Here is a 21,183-nt window from a genome sequence, read left to right as displayed (position 1 = left end):
CTACTTGTACTTTAGTGTCCTTTTAAAGAAATAAAAGTTTTGAATTGAGATTTTAGAATTTATTTTCTTCTTTAAAATTTCATATTTTAAATGTATTTGTTCTGATATTTTAATAATGAGGATGAGAATTTTTTATTCTTTTGAAATTGTTACAATTAAGGATCTGTGAATCACTACTGATTAAAACAAAAGGACTTACTGTTGAGTAAAATAAAGTAAAAAATATATGTATACATATAATCCACTGGCTTGGATCTTTAGATTTTTCCATTACAATAACACTGATGGAACTAACTGAATAAAAGCATACAAAGATAGTCATAAGCAACACGATTACTTTAGTAGCTCTGGTTTCTGGGGTGGCAATAGGGTTGTCTCCAGTGCTACGAAAGTGTTGGACTTGCCTGTGGTGTCTGAACAAAATGAACACCATGTAGCCACTGGAAATGGCCATTATTGCCAGAAATACCGCATCATAAAGTGTCTTCCAGATAAGTACTTTTGAGGTAGAAAAAACACGCCAGTCTATAAAACAATATCCTAGGTTGTTCTTAAGGTTATTGACTGTGTCATTCCTAATAGCAGTCACACTTAGAGGCACAAAAGAATCTACCAGCAAATTGCATACCCATATAAAGACACAGGATGGAATAATGTACTTTGGTGCTTTGGCTTTCAGCACTGCCCAACTGGGGCTGCTGGAACTGATGGTGATGGCCTGGAAGACACTCAGGAGGCAGGAATTGCAAAGTGAAAGTCCCCGGGACACTCTCTGCAGATAAACAATGATTTTGCATTCAGTGTCACTCGGGAAAATTTTCTGGACACAAAGTTGGATTGCAGAAGGAACTGCCCTGAAAACAATCATGACAATATGGGAGAGGAACAAATTAACAAAAATCGTATCAATTGGTCTTATCCTTTGACCAGTGACTAAATTAAAGCCAAACAGGAAAAGGAGTAAACCATTTCCAAAGACTCCGATTATAACCTGAAGCATATATAAAATGCAGAGGATATCATCATTCGATTTCATTCCTTATTCTGTGGAACACAATGATATTGACATCCAAAGTGACCTGGGAATGAAGAAAGAAATATCTGTTATAAAATCAAGAATTCAAAATTAGATTCTGCACATTTCTTATCAAAAAAGTGATCTTAGTTGTTACAGAAACACAGTTTTGGAAAATATGTTGCACAAGTTTTCTATTTTTTTTTTTTTTTTTTACTTTCTTGATGCAAATATTCTTAATTGGGGGTATTGTATTTTTTTTGTAAATATAGATTTTAATTATACTTTATATCTCATGTATTTGTGTACTTATTTGATTGTATACTTACGTTAAAATATTTGCCTTTTGTTTAGAATGGCATTGATATGTTATAGCCCACATAAAACCTAAACTCATATGATCCGATAATTTTTTTCCAGAAAAAAGTTAATAAATATATGTTTCCTTAGGATTTATAAATAAAATAAAAAATAGGAAAAGACCACCTTGCCATATACATAATAAGACATAAGGAAGGATTTATAATATAAAGCAAGAAATTTTCTTATGAAAAGACTCTCTATATAATATGTATGACACATGTTCAGAGATCACCATCTTTTCCTTATCTCTGGTCTTTTTTTACGTGTTTTCTGATATATACTTTTAAATTTTATTTTTCCACTTTTCTTCCTTTTCTTCCTTCAATCCTTGAAGAAAAGGACAATTTTAAATATATATCTATATATAAATATATATATATATATATATATATATATATACATATATATATAAAGGCTTATTGTGTGAGTACATATATATATATATATATATATATATATATATGTATATATATAAGCAGGCACACATATACAAATGAGCTTTTACACAAATGTAAATGTATTCATGCATATACATAGATATCTATAATTACACATATACAAGCATATGTATATGCATCTATGTGAGACTATACAATGCTTGTGTGTCTCTGTATCTCTGTATAGTACCTGTGTATCTCTGTTATATTTGAATAACATCTCCCTTTATAAGGTGAGGTTGTTCTGTACTTTTCTAAATCCACCTATTGATCATTTATTGCTATAGTCACTTCTCCATGACAACACTTGTAATTTTGGAGGCTAAAATGGATTTGTCAGGCAACATCCACACGATTGCGGACAGTGGTGCTGATGCACTTGCACTTAGTTTTGTCAGATATCATTGATGAACTCTTTTCAGCAGTAGGTTACTGTAATTGCAAAGCTCACAAATTCGTTCATTTCAATGATCCTGTTGCCTTTAATACCGGCACATCTATGAGCACAGAGAAATATTCACAAATGCAATTGTTACTGATAGGGAACTTTTTCCCAGCACAGGTTTTGAGCATGGCAAAAGGCAGACAGTTCTTAAGGGAGATCCTAAGAAGTGAAGAGATTTCTAAATCAGGGGAATAGCAACACCCACCCAAAGGAAAGTGTTAGGGAAACAGTTTTCCCAAGGACAATATTATCCATCTCATAGACTCTACTTATATATTCTTTATTGACAAAAAAGTCAGCTTTGAACCAATCCAGAAAATAATCCTGAGCTACAATGTTTTTATAAGTTTACTCAAAACAGTTTCAAAAGCAAGGGATCCTAATACCTCCTCTATTCTATGGTTCTTATGAATACATCCTGGACAGCAAATCAATGCCTCCTTTCTGATTATGATGAGCAACTCATACAATTAGATATCAACTTAATGTTACAAAAAACAGGGCTTCTTTGAAAATCAGTGTTAATTTGGGAGTGAACAAACAATAAAGTAAGCTTTGGATGAAATCTAATTGGGAAGGAGAGAAACATACACAAACATATCTTTTAAAAATACTCTGATCTATATCAGCGTTTGAAAATGTTGGTTCTTTAAAGCTTCATACATAATATATATGCCAATAAGATGTGGAGGAGAGAGCTTTTGTTGGTATACAAAGATCAAATAGATGGAACCCCTCTTTGCTCCCCACTAACAGCATGAAGATCAGCATATCAAGTAATTTCTATGTTTCAATCCTACATCAGTAACATTAGCATCATAGAGTTAGCTTATATGTTTTCTATAAGAATAATATGATATGTTAGAAAAGGACTTGTTTGTATTGCTAAATTTTCATTCATTTCTGTGAGTATCCATGCAGAATCCTAAAAAAAATTATACCAAATGAATAAAAGCTCAGTAATTTTTTTGAGAGCAGTCACAACTTTTGTTTCAGACAATACAGTGATGATTCTCTGGCTCTTGCTGACTTACAGCAAACATTTATTATTTGACTACAACTTGCTAATACAAATCCTTGATAGCATACAGTGGCTTTCTTCTTGACTTTAATACATTTCTGCTATTGACAAATGAGCTTCCATAGTTTAGTCTATATCTCTCATGGGCTCATCTTCACCAATAAATCTTTCTGAGTTCTTTTCCTACTTCCGTACCTGCCTCATTCAGATGGATAATTAGACCATACTAATATTGTAGAAGACACTTTCTGACATAAAATGTTGACTTGCCAAACATCTTCCAATAGGATTATTTTATAGGCCCTTTCTCTTTCCTAATATTTGCAAGCAGGTTCTTGCCCAATAAATGTTCATACCAGTATAATGAATTTCCAAATTAAACAAAATGCAACATCATAATGCAGAAAATCATAGTACAGTAACTTCAGAGATTCTTAACTATTTCTTGGTTTTCAGTGTAACAATTTTTTGTCTGAATATATGCTAAAGAAATCGATTTCCTAAGGGTATAACAGAATACTGCTGTGACAAAAGAATGAAATTTAAAGAAATAATCTCATTCACATGGATTGTAGGCCACATGACAAAAAAATTAAATATATCTAGATCAAACCCTGGAGAGAAGAAGGGTTAATACAGTTTATAAGTTATTGTTGATATTGCTTTTTGAATATTACTAATAATTGAATCATCATAAAATAATGTCAAAAATTGATTCTTATTGAAGAAATGAATACTCCCTAATAAATTGGTGGTATAAAATATCAGCTCATAGACAAAAATTACTTTCAAAATTGTTATCATCATTATATGAATAAGAAAATGTAAAACTATATTGTACTTCTTTGCATTGCAGGATACGTTCCCTGTTTCTGTCAGATACATTTCAGTGCCCCCAAAGTCCATTGCTTCTCATTTGAATGTCCTTGCCACTTTACCATGATTCATGGGCATCCAGGGCACCTGAGGCATTTAGGAAGAGAACTAATTGCTTTTTCCAATTAGTAAAAAATACATTTAAAAATTAAGGAATTCAGGTCATCCAGATGGCTCAGTGGATAGAGAACTGGTGCTGAAGTCAGGAGGACTTGAGTTCAAATTCAACCTCAGACATTTAATAGTTTCTAGCTTTGTGACCCTGGGTAAATCAGTTAATCCTACTTGCCTCAACAATAATTAAAATGTAGGAAGTGCTTGATTCTAAATTAACTCTTGATTACAAGAGTGACAGAAGTTAGATTCCTATAAAAGAATAAAGAAAAAGGAAAGACAGGAAGAAAGGAAGAAAAATAACATTGAGAGTACCTTCCAGTTAATCAAATACTAAAAGCTACATTGAAATCAAACAAGCACAAAGGACAACCAGGGAGGAGAAGAGGACAGGAGAAGGAGCTAAATAGCAGGCAGAGAGCCAAGGCACTGAAATGTAACCCCAATAACTTCCTTTGACTGTGAAAAAAATCACATAGTTCCCTTGACCTCAGTTACCTCACATATAAAATGGGTGATTTTAGTCAACTTATCTGACTTCTTTTATGCTCCATAATACTCTGACAGAGAGAAAGGGTTCAGACTGTGGAGCTGTTACTTGAAAAATCCTCACAGGACCTCCAAGACTGGAATCCATATTATTTCCAGTCCAGCCACCTGTGTGAGGGAAGAAAGGATGGAGGTCACAGGAGAAGGGCCTGAAGCCCCTGTGTGCAGCAGCCAGGGGTCTAAGCCCAGAATGCTCTGCCAAAGCACCTTCAGATGGACTCTGACCTTGCACAGCTCACAGTGACTTTTCTCACACATTCAGCCTGAATCAGAGATTAGAGCTTCTCCTTCTCCTAAGTTGAGCTCAGATTCATAAGTTCTAACTCCTTTCCTGATAAATTGAGAAAGGGAACAACCAGGATATCGTTTTCTCCCAGAAGTGTTTCAGTGCAGAATCTGCCAGTGTCTGAATCATAACCAGCTGAGCACTGCATCTCCATCCACTCCCTTTAACCTGGTCAGAACCACTTAAGGGGGAGATAAAACAGAGGTACCAGAAAAGTGCTGAAGAAAATCTAATATGCCCCTGCTGTAATCTACAAAGGGAATAATCCCTACTGAGGCGTCAAGGTCTCTTCTGCATCCCACATACTGAAAAAAATAATTCCTTCCCTTAGGTGAGAGTTCTAGCAGTCTGATCTCTGTGACAAAAATGTAAAGTTACTCACCAGTCTGATCTGTGCTGCCAAAGAAGTGGCTACAATTTTGAGTGTGTGTGTGTGTGTGTGTGTGTGTGTGTGTGTGTGTGTGTGTGCTTGTACAAGTTTGCTTCTGTGTGCTCTGTGGGGCTGGTCAGACCTGGATTTATAAGCACAGCCTTTTTTGAGCTCATCTCCCCTAAGAACAGCAATTACACCGTCACCTCAAAAACAAAAATTGGTAGAAGGAATCTGTCATGTCATGACATCCCTTTATCTAAGTAAACATGCCCAGCAGTTATTAAAAGTGACTAATTATACTCTAAAGGAGCAATACTTTACATTGTGAAGAGAAACTTTTTTTTCTGCTTAATAATATGAAAGGAAGAATTACAGAGTGATTTCTGTGCATTGGTGTACCTGGGAACAATTTCCTGAAATCTAGAGATCTAAAAAAAATACTCATCAATCCTATTCTTTCTGAAAATTATTATAATTAATTAAATACTTTATTGTAGACACAAATCTTTTGATAGTCAAAGCAGCCCTGTGAATTTACTACTAGTATGATTTATTGATATAATATGATAATGATATATCTTTAGGAGTTTGCTTAAAAGAAAAAAAATATCTAGTAAGACATTGAGATAAAAGAGTGATTTAAATTTTATGTATTCTTGTGTGTGTATTTTTTTTTGCTTTGGTTTGCATTTAATATTTGGAAACATACTTACAGGCATGAGTTTGTGTTAAAAATAGAAGCATAAATGAAAAGTTAAACCAGTTTGGGAGAATTACTCTATTTAGCCTGTACTCTTTATTAGTTTACCTACACTGTAGTTACAAAAACATGGCAAAAGCTATGATGGCAGAAAAGGCACATGGGACTTTCTAAGCTCCTCTCATGCCTTCATGACCAATTATTAAATTCAGCCTCAGAAATAGTGCTTAACTGGTAAAATTCATAAAAATTAGAAGTACAACAACTCAGCAGCCAAAAATAATCTGGAATATTGCTAAAACAGGTTTGTCCTGAGTGGCCAGAGCAGGCCAGGGCAAGCAGGGAGGTAGGAGAGGCTAGCATCTAAAGCAGACCAGAAGCAGGGTGACCTATGTGACTAGAAAAGTTATAGAGACGATTATGCCACAAACTGACAGCTCTGTCTTGATTGCAAAGCAGTAGACCAGTAGAGAAATTAAAGCCAAAAGTAGAGCTTACACTAAAAATGTCAAAACTTCACAAATTCTAACTATACCCATCCAAAACCGGAAGTGACTCAACAAAGATCACAACACAGCTGTGCAGTGGTAATTTGCAGCAGGGGGCTCTAGTGGGCAGTCTCTAATCTGCCCAGTAAGGGGCTCGGCCTGGGGCAATAGTACTTCCTAGAGCAACTGAGCTTCCCTAGGCTAGGCCACTTCTAGTGTCATGCAGGAATTTTCTGGGCAACTGCTAATACTCACAGCCCCAAGGCAGGCTTTGGCTTGAGGTAGTGACATTTTTACTACTCAGCCTTTAGCCTCATGACAGTCTTTAATCTAAACAGCAGAGTTCATCTTAGGGCACTTCCACAGCTCCCCCAGAAGGCCTGAGTCACTTCCAGTGGGGAACTTTTCCCAGAACACTCCCCTAACTCTCAGCTCTTTGTAGCTGGTTGGCACCTATTCCTGCTTTGCAGAGGAAACTGGTAACCTCTTGGCCCTGAAGGCAGACTCTACAGCTTTTAAAAAATGAGTAAAAAAATCAAAAGGACAGTCAATAGCTTCTATAGAGAAAGAGAGGCAGGTTTTCAACCCCAAGGAGACTAATAGCAGACAGTATCCAGACAATTCTTGATCCCCAACACAAAAGGCTCTCCTAGAAGAGACTATTTAACACCTCAAAAGAAAGGTAGAAGAAAAATGGGGAAAGGAAAGAGAAACTATGCAAGAGAGTAACAACATCTTGAAAAAAAAAAAAAAACTCCCAGGAAGTGTAGGGAAACAGAATTTGTGAATTGGAAAAGGTAAAGGGCTCTCAGGAAAGTAGGATTTGTAAATTGGAAAAAGAAAATAACTCACTAAAAAATTAGTGAAATGGAAAAAAAATTCCATAGAGCAAAACAACTTGTTTAAAAACTCGATTGGACATATACAAAAATAAGTAAAAAAAAGCTAATGAAGAAAATAACTCATTAAAAATCAGTACTGAACAAGTAGAAATGAATGATTCATTGAGACATCAAGAATTAGTCATGCAAAACCAAAAAAAAAATGAAAAATTAGAAATCATATTAAATATCTACTTGGAAAAATATCACACACACCTGGAAAAAAGATCTAGCAGAGATAAGCTGAGGATGATTGGACTTCCCAAAAATTATGATGAAAAAAAAGAGCCTAGATACTATTTTACAGGAAATCATCAAAGAGAACTGCCCAGATGTAATAGGATCAGAAGGCAAAACAGGCATTGAAAGAATTCATCAAACACCTTCTGAAAAAAAACCCTAAATTAAAAACTCCAAGGAATATTGTCATCAAATTTCAAAACCATCAGACTAAGGCAAAAATATTACAAGCACCCAGGAAAAAATAATTCAAATACAGAGGTGTCACAATAAGAATCACTCAAAATATGGCTACTTCCACATTAAAGAATCAAAGGTCCTGGAATCTGATATTCCGAAAGGCAAAAGAAATTGAATGCAGCCAAGAATAAACTACCCAACTAAGCTGAGCATTTTCTTCCATGGAACAATGAAAATGATGAATTCCATTTGTTTCTAAGGAAAAACCCAGATCTAAACAAAAAATTTGATCTCCAACCATAGGACTCAAGAAAAGCGTAAAAATGTAAAAGGAACTCTTGGGAACTGTATTTCTGTGGTGGATATACATAAAAACTACACGTATAATTGGATTTTACTGATATATATATATAAAGAGGGAAACTACATCCTACAAAGAGGCAAAGGCAATCTATCATATCTGAGGGAATTTAGAGAGGGGGAGGAACATTGTGTGAATCTTACTCTCATAAGAGTTGGCTCAAAGAGAAAATAATTGACATATTTGTTTTACAGAGAATCTGCTCTCAGCTCATTAAGAAGTGAGAGAGCAAAAGGGCAAAGGGAAAGAGTAATAAGGGAAGGGTACAAGAAAGGGGAAGGAATTCAAAGGGATAAGAGAGCGATCCTAAAGAGGGAGAGCTGTGTAACTGCAAGAGGGGACCATAAGTTTAATACTGGGGAAGTACATGCAAGATATAAATCTTACCTGGATGCTTTCTCACTTACTCTTGAAGTTCCTTAAAGGGATGATATATATTAGAGGCTACAAATTTTATTTGGGCTGTGGCAGTTCTTTTACCACACCTACTGAATAGTCCAAATAAGATGTTATATTTATATCTCCTGGATAATAAGCAAGAGCTAGAATGATTCATTCTGCGGAGCGGATTGAAAAAGAGTTCTGACTACTCTCTTTATAGTTAGGACATGAGATAATACAGTGCAAATATTATGTTTGGATCCATCTGTAAAGATAGCTGGTCCTTTAAAAGGAACTTTAGAAACTTTTCTTCAAAAATCCATCTGCAATTATGTAATAGTCTGGTTATCTTTAATGGAGACCCATGTGTAAAATGTGGAGCCATGGCTAATAAAATTTGCCACTCTGGGATGGTTTTACAGCACACATTAACTTGTGCATTAGTATAAAAGGTGTATATATTATCAGGTCTTATCCCAGATAATTGTATTGCTTGCTTTATGGCCTTTAATAAAATTCTAGCCACAAGCACTGGGTAAGGAGTAAGACTTTGTTCTCATTGTGCTGGGAGGTTCACCCACTCAATCACACTGTCTCCTTGATGAAGGACTGCTGTGGGTGCCTCGTGTAGCAAAAATCAATATTTCCAAGGGTTTTTGAATTACTCTTTCAACCACATTGGATAAAGCCAGTTCAACTTCTCTCAAAGTGCCTTGAGATTTTTTTGTAAGCTGGTGTTGTGAGTTTAAAGCACTGTCTTCTCTTAAAATGTCATATAATGGTTGCAATTGATAGGTAGTCAAGCTTAACACTGGACACATCCATTGGGTATCTCCTATCAATTTCTGAAAATCATTTAAGTTATTTAGCTTCTCTGTTCTTAAGGACAGTTTTTGTACTGTAAGCACCTTAGGATATACTTCATATCCTAAATATTGAAAAGGAGCATGCCTTTGAATTTTTTTTTCTGGAACTATGTGCAATTCATAATTCTTTAGTGTTTCTATGATCTTTTGTAGACATGCTTCTAACATTTGTTCCTCAGGTGCACATCCCAATATATTGTCCACATAATGTAATGACATTACTTTTGGAAATGTTTTTCTTACTGGAGTAAGTGCAGTAGCAACATACATTTGACACACAGTAGGACTGTTTTTCATTTCCTGTGGCAAAACTGTCCATTCATATCTTTCATAAGGCTCAGCTACATTAACGCTGGGCACTGAAAAGGCAAATCTTTTCATATCCTCCTTATCTAGAGGGATAGAATAGAAACAATCCTTAAAGAAGCCATTCTCTAAGGCAACTGAGTAGTAGATGGAAGTCCAGGCTGAAGAGTTCCCGTAGTTTCCATCTGTTCATTTACCTTTCATAAATCAATCAGCATCCTCCATTTTCGAGATTTCTTTCTTGCAACAAATACAGGGAATTCCAAGTACTTAGAGAAGGTTGTAAGTGTCCTTGGTCAACTTTCTCCTGTACTATATCTAATAATCTCTGAATTTCATCACTACATAAAGGCCACTGTTCTATCCACACTGGTATATCAGTTTTCCATTGGATAGGAATAGGAGAAAGTGTTGGCAGGCCTTCAACAGCAGTCCTGCTAAAAAACTAAAGTACTAATTTTTAATCTTAATTGTTGTAAAATGTCTCTTCCCCAAAGATTGATGGGGATTTTTTCAATAATAGAAGGAGTAAAAACTCCTGTTTCACCTTCAAAAGTACATCTCAAAGGGGTAGCATTAACTTCAGCTGCTATTGGTGCTCCTATGCCAGACATGTAGGTGTCTGTCTTAATCTTTGGCCAGTGACTGGGCCAGTTGGCACTTCTTTTTTTTTTTTTTTTTTTTTTTTTTTAATTCATTTTTCCAAATTATCCCCTCCCTCCCTCCACTACCTCCCCCCGATGGCAGGTAATCCCATACATTTTACATGTGTTACAATATGACCTAGATACAATATATGTGTGTAAATACCATTTTCTTGTTGCACATTAATTATTAGCTTCCGAAGGTATAAGTAACCTGGGTAGATAGACAGTAGTGCTAACAATTTACATTCGCTTCCCAGTGTTCCTTCTCTGGGTGTAGTTATTTCTGTCCATCATTGATCAACTGGAAGTGAGTTGGATCTTCTTTATGTTGAAGATTTCCACTTCCATCAGAATACATCCTCATACAGTATTGTTGTTGAAGTGTATAGTGATCTTCTGGTTCTGCTCATTTCACTCAGCAACAGTTGATGTAAGTCTCTCCAAGCCTCTCTGTATTCCTCCTGCTGGTCATTTCTTACAGAGCAATAATATTCCATAACCTTCATATACCACAATTTACCCAACCATTCTCCAATTGATGGACATCCATTCAACTTCCAGTTTCTAGCTACAACAAAAAGAGCTGCCACAAACATTTTGGCACATACAGGTCCCTTTCCACTCTTTAGTATTTCTTTGGGATATAATCCCAATAACAGCAATGCCGGGTCAAAGGGTATGCACAGTTTGACAACTTTTTGGGCATAGTTCCAAATTGCTCTCCAGAATGGCTGGATTCTTTCACAACTCCACCAACAATGTATCAGTGTCCCAGTTTTCCCACATCCCCTCCAACTTTCATCATCATTTGTTCTTGTCATCTTAGCCAATCTGACAGGTGTGTAGTGGTATCTCAGAGTTGTCTTAATTTGCATTTCTCTGAGCAGTAGTGATTTGGAACACTCTTTCATATGAGTGGAAATACTTTCAATTTCATCATCTGAGAATTGTCTGTTCATATCCTTTGACCATTTATCAATTGGAGAATGGTTCGGTTTCGTATAAATCAGGGTCAGTTCTCTATATATTTTGGAAATGAGACCTTTGTCAAAACCTTTCCTTTTAAAAATATTTTCCCAATTTGTTACTTCCCTTCTAATCTTGTTTGCATTAGTTTGTACAGAAACTTTTTAGTTTGATGTAATCAAAATCTTCTATTTTGTGATCAATAATGATCTCTAATTCTCTTCTGGTCATAAATTCCTTCCTCCTCCACAGGTCTGAGAGGTAGACTATTCTCTGTTCCTCTAATCTATTTATGATCTCATTCTTTATGCCTAAATCATGCACCCATTTTGATCTTATCTTGGCATATGGTGTTAAGTGTGGATCCATATCTAATTTCTGCCATACTAATTTCAAGTTTTCCCAACAGTTTCTTCCAATTAATGAATTTTTGTCCCTAATGTTGGTATCTCTGGGTTTGTCAATGATAAGATTGCTATAGATGTACCCTTTTTTGTCCTTTGTATCTAATCTGTTCCACTGATCTACCGTTCTATTTCTTAGCCAGTACCAAATGGTTTTGGTGACTGCTGCTATATAATATAGCTTTAGATCAGGTACACTTAGACCACCTTCCTCTGACTTTTTTTTCATTAGTTCCCTTGAAATTCTCGACCTTTTATTCTTCCATATGAATTTTGTTGTTATTTTTTCTAGGTCATTAAAATAGTTTCTTGGGAGTCTGATTGGTATAGCACTAAATAAATAGATTAGTTTGGGGAGTATTGTCATCTTTATTATATTCGCTCGGCCTATCCAAGAGCACTGAATGTCTTTCCAATTATTTAAATCTGACTTTATTTTTGTAGCAAGTGTTTTGTAATTTTTCTCATATAATTCCAGACTATTCTTTGGTAGATGGATTCCCAAATACTTTATACTTGTTTGGAATTGAATTTCTCTTTGTATCTCTTGCTGTTGCATTTTGTTGGTAATATATAAGAATGCTGAGGATTTATGTGGATTTATTTTGTATCCTGCCACTTTGCTAAAATTCTGAATTATTTCTAATAGCTTTTTAGCAGAGTCTTTGGGGTTCTCTAAGTATACCATCATGTCATCTGCAAAGAGTGATAGTTTGATTTCCTCATTTCCTACTCTAATTCCTTGAATCTCTTTCTCGGCTCCTATTGCCGAGGCTAGCGTTTCTAGTACTATATTGAATAGTAATGGTGATAGTGGGCAACCTTGTTTCAATCCAGATCTTACTGGGAAAGGTTGCAGTTTATTTCTATTGCATATTATGCTTACTGAAGGTCTTAAATATATGCTCCTGATTATTCTAAGGAATAGTCCATTTATTCCTATACTCTCAAGAGTTTTTAGTAGGAATGGATGTTGGATTTTGTCAAATGCTTTTTCTGCATCTATTGAGATGATCATATGTCTTTTATTAATTTGATTATTAATATGGTCAATTATACTAATAGTTTTCCTAATATTAAACCAGCCCTGCATTCCTGGTATGAATCCTACTTGATCATAGTGTATTATCCTGGAGATGATTTTCTGAAGTCTTTTTGCTAATATCTTATTTAAGATTTTAGCATCAATATTCATTAAGGAAATTGGTCTATAATTTTCTTTCTCAGTTTTCGATCTACGTGGTTTAGGTATCAGTACCATGTCTGTGTCATAAAAGGAGTTTGGTAGGACTCCTTCATCCCCTATTTTTTCAAATAGTTTATATAGCATTGGGCCTAATTGTTCTTTAAATGTTTGATAGAATTCACATGTAAATCCATCTGGTCCTGGGGATTTTTTCCTGGGGAGTTGATTAATAGCTTGTTCTATTTCTTTTTCTGAAATGGGACTATTGAAGCAATTTATTTCCTCCTCTGTTAATCTAGAAAGCCTATATTTTTGGAGGAAGTCATCCATTTCACTTAAGTTATCAAATTTATTGGCATAAAGTTGGGCAAAGTAACTCCTTATTATTTCTCTAATTTCCTCTTCATTGGTGGAAAGATCCCCCTTTTCATTTGTAAGACTAACAATTTGATTTTCCTCTTTCTTTTTTCTGATCAAATTTACCAAAGGTTTATCTATTTTATTGGCTTTTTCATAAAACCAACTCTTGGTTTTATTTATTAATTCAATCGTTTTTTTACTTTCAATATTATTGATTTCTCCTTTTAATTTTTGTATTTCAAGTTTAATTTTTGGTTGGGGGTTTTTAATTTGTTCTTTTTCTAGCCTTTTAAGTTGCAAGCCCAATTCATTAATCTTCTCTTTCTCTATTTTCTTCAAATAAGCCTCTAAAGATATAAAATTTCCCCTTATTACTGCTTTAGCTGCATCCCACAGATTTTGGTATGATGTCTCATCATTGTCATTATCTTGGGTGAAATTATTAATTGTTTCTATAATTTGCTCTTTCACCCAGTCATTCTTTAAGATGAGATTATTCAGTTTCCAATTACTTTTTGGTCTATTTATCCCTAACTTTTTACTGAATGTAGCTTTTATTGCATTGTGGTCTGAGAAGAAGGCATTTATTATTTCTGCCTTCCTACATTTAATTTTGAGATCTTTATGTCCTAATATATGGTCAATTTTTGTATAAGATCCATGAACTGCTGAGAAGAAAGTATATTCCTTTCTATTGCCATTCAATTTTCTCCAAAGGTCTATCATACCTAGTTTTTCTAATGTTCTATTTACTTTTGAAATTTCTTTCTTGTTTGTTTTGTGGTTTGATTTATGTAAATCTGAGAGTGCAAGGTTGAGATCTCCCACTACTATAGTTTTACTGTCTATTTCTTCTTGCAACTCTCTTAACTTTTCCTTTAGAAAGTTAGATGCTATACCACTTGGTGCATATATGTTTAGTATCGCTATGGCTTCATTATTTATGCTACCTTTCAGCAGGATCTAGTTTCCTTCCTATCTCTTTTAATTAGATCAACTTCTGCTTTTGTTTGATCTGAGATAAGGATAGCTACCCCTGCTTTTTTGGCTTTACCTGAAGCATAATAGATTCTGCTCCAACCTTTTACCTTTACTCTATATGTATCTCCCTGCTTTAAGTGTGTTTCCTGTAAACAACATATTGTAGGGTTCTGATTTTTGATACAGTCTGCTATCTTTCTCCGTTTGATGGGAGTGTTCATCCCATTCACATTTACAGTTAAAATTACTAATTCTGTATTTCCTGCCATCATATTATCCCCAGATTGTGCTTTTTCCCTTGACCCCCCTGAACCCCTTCCCCAATATTTAATTTATAGGCCCCCCTTGTGATGCACAGCCCTCCCTTTTTTTTAGTATCCCTCCCCCCTCCCTCCATGTCCTTTCCCTTATTCTCCATTTCCTTTTCCCTTTTCTTCTCCCCCCTTTTAATGAGGTGAGAGAGAATTCTCTGAAAAACAAATATGACAATTATTTACTCTTTGAGCCTCTTCTGATTAGAGTAAGATTTACACAATGATTCTCCCCCTCTCTAAATTCCCTCAGATATGGTGTATTTTCTATGCCTCTTCCTGGGATGTAGTTTCCCTCTTTTTATCACTCCCTCCCCTTTTTCTGATACTACCCCCTTCCCTTTACTACACCCCCTCCTTTTTTTTTCTTTTATATCAGTAAAATCAAATTATCCATGTGTACTTTCTATATACCCACAACAGAGATACCCATAATGAGATGAACCAAAACAGTAATGAACTGAACCAGCTACACCCAGCAAAAGAATTCTGGGAGATGACTATGAACCACTACATAGAATTCCCAATCCCTCTATATTTGTCTGCCTGCATTTTTGATTTCCTTCACAGGCTAATTGCACATTATTTCAAAGTCCGGTTCTTTTTGTACAGCAAAATAACTGTTTGGACATGTATACTTGTATTGTATTTAACTTATACTTTAACACATTTAACATGTATTGATCAACCTGCCATCTGGGGGAAGGGGTAGGTGGAATGAGGGGAAAAGTTGGAACAAAAGGTTTTTCAATTGTCAGTGCTGAAAAATTACCTATGCATATATCTTGTAAATAAAAAGGTATAATAAAAATTATAAAATAAACAAAACATGACAAAGAGCTTGCATGACATGTTCAGGATTTGGAGGATAAAATGAATAATACATTCTATTTGACGTTGGGTTTCTTGAATTAAATAAAATCCTCTATTTCGTCTATCACCTGGTTGTCTGATGATTGAATCAATTTTTTTCCAAATTCCCTTGTGAATTCCTCCTATTTTTGCTTTGTCTGGATTTAATTGATGCAGAAGTCTGGCTTGATAATGAAGCACTATCAGGATTTATTTCTCTAATAAAAAACCCCAACCTTCAATGCTCTTTGATAATGCTAATTTAATAAGACAATGCTGAAATAAAGTTTAAGTTGAATTCTGAGCAAGAGGGCTCATGAAGGGATGGTAGCCAGTAGGTCATGGTAAAAGCCTGATTTGAAAAAAAAAAGTGTCTAGCATTTACAGAGCAGGTCCTGATTGATTGAAATGGACACTTTCAATGGAAATACTAGCATCACTAGCTATTAGTCTACTCATCTTCAGATATGATAGAATATATGTTAGAATTGATGGTAGGAACATATTCTGTTTCCAGGATAGTATAACTTGACCATAAAGATAAGGGATTGGGGTGAAGTCAAATTGGTGATCTATATTATCTTCTCCAACACAAATTCAAAGACTATAAAATATGATAGAACACAAAGGTTCAAAATGTGGCCACATAACAGAACCATGTGCCATAGCACATGCTTAATTAGCTTTATTAGTATTAACCTCCATTGGAGGAGCTTAGATTTAATTAACATAACATTTGAGTTATGATCAAGAAAGATGGACATAGTAAAAGATGCACGTTAACATTCTGAAACAAACAAGAAAACCAAAACCAACACTCAATCTGATGATAAAAAATAGCTTGATAGTGACTTTTGTGATGCAGTCTTTGGAAACTAAAGCTTTTATTATCTATAGATAAAACATGATGCTCATAATATTTTTTCAAGCTTTTGGTTAAAAAAAATGGGATGACACATTTAGGGGAATAGTAGGAATACATTTATTATGTGTTTTTCTGAATGTATGTTTTTTATTCATTATTTTGTTTTTAAAATTTAGAAACATTCCAATAGTATGTAATAAATGAATGAAAATAGTTTGGGGATTAAGTTGAAATAGGCTATTTGCGATACTTATCCTACATTCTATACAATTCTCTATATTTTGTAGAGAGAGAAAGATTAGCAAGATAATTTTAATGTCTTTATCTAGAATTTAGAGATAATAAAAGACTAAATAGTTTTCTCTTGTTTATCTTTCTTAATTGAGGTTTTTTAATGAATGTTTCTCATATTAATTTGAATTCTTCAATTTTCACTGATGTTATTCTTGCAAATGTTTTAAAGTTATTAAATTCTTCTGAGTTTATGTCTTGAGCTTCCTTGTCATCACAACACATTTTTGTTGAGATTATATTATGATGTTTTGCTAATTTTTCTTACTTATATAACTCTGGATTTCATTTAAAATTTGACTTTCTTCACCTTTTGGAAGAAGTGGTTGAGAAGTAACACTGTCTCAAGGTTTAGGCTTTATTATGAACATTATTGTTATTTCTTTGTTTCCCTGTGGTTTTCAGAACTAGCTCTTTCAGTTTGCAAGTTTTCTGTGATTCTAAGATTGTATGATGTAGGCAAAGGCATGGTTACTGTTCTCTTTATGTGAGTTCTAGTTCTTATTTTGGAAGAGACTCTCTCATCCCTAAGGAATGCAGTTGTGCATCTCTCTCACTCTGAATCTGTTCACCTGGAACTAGGAACCCTACTACCTCTTTATTCCACACTTAAACCAAAGTCCTTCTTTCTTTGTGAAATCAATTGCTTTTCTTCTCCCAAAAACTGGAACTCAGAATTTGGCATGGGGTAAAAGAATAGGTAACACATATTTCTGCTTCTCACTGAAGATATTTTTGTCTAGAAAAATGGGTCTAATAAAGAATCGTTCTACTAACTTGCACCAGTATAACATTTGATGCATTAAAGTTATTTCTGAAGGAATGATGAGAAGTGTCAGCTCAGATGCAGTGTCTACTCTGAAATCTTGGATCTGCCACCTTTTTAAATTAAAAATGTCATTGTTCAACCCAATTTTTTCTGCTTCTGCACTTTATGAATGCTTAATTTTTCATTCCAATTCTCTGATACTTTAATCCTTCGGAAATCAATTCTTGTGTATTCACCTCTTATCTGCCTCAGTCATTACTTCTTTGAAAGCTGGTTTCTGAAATCATTCTCATACTGTCTTTTACAAGACGGGGATTCTCATTTATACTATGTAAATTTCTAGGAATTATGCATCACTTCATGAAATACCAAAAATCCATTTTTATTGTGATTACTTTACTTTTTCTGTTACAAATTTTAGTAGAATTCATTCCTTTTTATTCTTTAATACTTCTTTTTTTTAATTTCCTTTTCTGATTTTTTGATTTTTACATCTGCTCTGATTTGTCTTACAATTTTTATTTCAAATAATTCTTTGGCAATATTATTGTTCCTTCTCTGGTTAATTTAATTGCTGCCTCCTATTTTCCTTCTCTGCATGGTAAAGACTTTTTATTTTACATAGTTCTTTGAAGTTGGATAGCCTCATGTTCTTTATAGATTGTGTAGTGAGGATCATGTGGGAACCTGGCAGAGTTCCTGCACAAAAGTAGCACTTTGGAAGAATGGATTTAACCACATTTTATCTTATGTCTTCTTCAAAGAAGATTTGTTCCCTTTATTCCTTGGACACTTCCTCTTTGCAACAGTAGGGTTTATGTCAATAAATAAAACTAAGCCAAATAAAGTCATGCAGTTGCTCAAACCTAAATAAGTATTCTATACCAAATCAATATATTTATTTTTTGACTTCTTTGTCATATATAGAAGAGCTCAATGGCATTCTCAAAAGCTAAAGACATTCTTGGTGGCAGGGTTAGGGCTTATACGTCCTTCCAAAACTGGATGTTTCAGAGGGTGAATACAGCTCTATTTGAGATAGCTGTTCTTATCTTCAAGATCCGGAACATTGGGTACATAAAGAAAACTATTTAGACTTGCCTGGAATCTCAGATTTTGATTGGTCTTATTCTATATATAATGTTCCCAGAGAAAAATTAAAAAGTAAACAGAATATAAAGGACTTGCTCAGTAGACACACACACCAAAATCTAGGTAGTGTGACCAGAAATTGGATCTTGAATCTCAGAGTCAAAATTAACTATTCTCATTATACCAAAGCAAATAAACAGGCACACTGCTTCTACTGTCAATATTTTTTAAAGTATTCTTTCTTTGTCTCTTTCGGTCTCTGTCTATCTGTCTATCTGTTTCTATTTCTGTCTCTCTCTCTCCCTCTCTCTGCATGTGCTTACAAACTCCAACTTTTCCATTTTTAAAAATTTCTTAATAATTGGGATATATTTGAGGAAGAAGGAAAAACTTATTAAAAATCTCATTACCTTAAGAAAAAAAAAAGGATTAGGAAAACGAAAAGTTATTGTCTAAATCTAGAAAATAGAGACATGGTGCTTAAGTATGATTTTCTAGTGAAGAAAAAATAACATTAATTTTTTTTTATTACATATTGGGTTAAACTTGTGCAAAACCTTGATCTCTTTTGTCATTGGTTCTTGACATCTGTGGGTATTGAACTTGGTAACAATTAAGGTGTCTTCCATGAGGGATGGAAACACAATTTGGAATTTGTATCAACCATCATTTATCATTACTCTTGTTGCTTTGAAAAAACATGATTGGTTTGGTGGACAGAACCATACACCTGAAAAAGCAAAAGACTTATTTTCTGATGAAGAGAATTTTCATTTTCACTTCAGTGTCCTCTTTCATAAATAGAAGTTTTGAACTGAGATTTTAGAATTTATTTTCTTCTTTGAAATTTCATAGTTTAAATGTATTAGTTCTGAGACTTTAATAATGAGCATGAGAATTTTTTATTCTTTTGAAAATGTTACAATTGAGGATCTGTGAATCACTACTGATTAAAACAAAAGGACTTACTGTTGAGTAAAATAAAGTAAAAAATATAGGCAAATACATAATCCATTGGCTTGTATGTTTATATTTTGCTATTACAATAACAGAGATAGAACTAAGTGAATAAAAGAATACAAAGATAATCGTGAGCAACAAGATTACTTTAGTGGCTCTGGTTTCTGGGGTGGCCATAGGGTTGACATTAGTGCTATGAAGGTATTGGATTTGCCAGTGGTGTCTGAACAAAACAAGCACCATGTAGCCACTGGAAATGGCCATGAATGCTAGAAATACCACATCATAAAGCGTCTTCCAGATAAGTGCTTTTGAGATAGAAACAGCACACCAGTCTATAGAACAATATCCTAGGGTGTTTTTAAGGTTATTGACTGTGTCATTCCTAACAGCAGTCACACTCAGAGGCACAAAAGTATCTACCAACAAATTGAATACCCATATAAAGACACAGGATGGAATGATATACTTTGGTGCTTTGGCTTTCAGCACTACCCATTTGGGGCTGTTGGAACTGATGGTGATGGCCTGGAAGACACTTAGGAGGCAGGTATTGCAGAGTGAAAGTCCACGGGACACTCTCTGCAGATAAACAATGATTTTGCATTCAGTGTCACTCAGGAAAATTTTATGGATACAAAATTGGATTGCAGCGGGAACTCCCCTGAAAAGAATCATTACAACATGGGAAATAAACAAATTAATAAAAATTGCATCAATTGGTCTTATCCTTTGACCAGTGACTAAATTAAAGCCATTCAAGAAAAGGAGTAAAGCATTCCCAAAGACTCCAATTATAATCTGAAGCAAATATAAAATGCAGAGTATATCTTCCTTAGATTGCATTCCTTATTCTCTGTGACAGAATGATATTCAGATGCAAAGTGACCTGAAATAAAGAGAGAAGTACCTATTATAAATCCAGGAGTTCAAAATCAGATTCAGCACATTTCTTACCAATGAGGTCATCTTTATTAATTTTTACTTGTTACAGAAATACAAGCTTTTGGAAAATATTTTACTCCCACAAATTTTTTTTTAATTTTCTTGATGCAAATATTCTTATTGGAAGTACTGTAATTCTTTTAAATAGGGATTTTGAATTATGTTTAATGTCTTATGTATTTATGTATTTATTTGAGTGTATACTTATGTAAATACATTTGCCTTTTGTTTAGAATTGCATTGATATTTGAAAGATCATATAAAAACTGGACTCATATGATCAGGTCATTTTTTCCAGAAAAAAAGTTAGTAAACACATGTCTCTTTATTATTTAAAAATAAAATGCAAAATAGGAAAAGAATATCTTGCCATTTATACAATAGAACATAAGAAATGATTTATATTATAAAGTAATAAAGTTTCTTATCAAGTAACCCTGTATAGAGCAATAATGAACTGAACCAGCTTCACCCAGAGAAATAACTCTGGGAATTGATTATGAACCACTACATGGAATTCCCAATCAGAATATTTTTGTCTGCCTACATTTTTTATTTCCTTCACAGGCTAATTGTACACTATTTCAAAGTCCAATTCTTTTTGTACAGCAAAATAACAGTTTGGATATATATATATGTATATATATATATATATATGTATGTATATATACA

General features: G+C 34.2%; 2 protein-coding genes across 2 annotated transcripts; both read right to left on the bottom strand.

Annotated features, from left to right (window-relative positions):
- Window positions 1-109: 109 nt before the first annotated feature.
- LOC141547393 (vomeronasal type-1 receptor 1-like) lies at window positions 110-1,036 on the bottom strand. The gene has a single exon (XM_074275836.1). The coding sequence runs from the start codon at window positions 1,034-1,036 to the stop codon at window positions 110-112; it is 927 nt and encodes a 308-aa protein (XP_074131937.1).
- An 18,449-nt stretch (window positions 1,037-19,485) lies between these two features.
- On the bottom strand, window positions 19,486-20,412 carry LOC141547391 (vomeronasal type-1 receptor 1-like). Its single transcript, XM_074275835.1, has one exon. It carries the CDS (start codon window positions 20,410-20,412, stop codon window positions 19,486-19,488), a length of 927 nt encoding a protein of 308 aa, XP_074131936.1.
- Between the last annotated feature and the right edge of the window lie 771 nt (window positions 20,413-21,183).

This window comes from Sminthopsis crassicaudata, chromosome 6, assembly GCF_048593235.1.
Source record: "Sminthopsis crassicaudata isolate SCR6 chromosome 6, ASM4859323v1, whole genome shotgun sequence".
NCBI lineage: Eukaryota > Metazoa > Chordata > Mammalia > Dasyuromorphia > Dasyuridae > Sminthopsis > Sminthopsis crassicaudata.
Note: the sequence above shows the minus strand (reverse complement) of the source record. Positions and strands in the feature narration are given on the sequence as shown.

What these genes read in the sequence shown, in the direction of transcription:
- LOC141547391 (XM_074275835.1), bottom strand. Translation starts at nt 20,412, where the DNA reads ATGCAATCTAAGGAAGATATACTCTGCATTTTATATTTGCTTCAGATT.
- LOC141547393 (XM_074275836.1), bottom strand. Translation starts at nt 1,036, where the DNA reads ATGAAATCGAATGATGATATCCTCTGCATTTTATATATGCTTCAGGTT.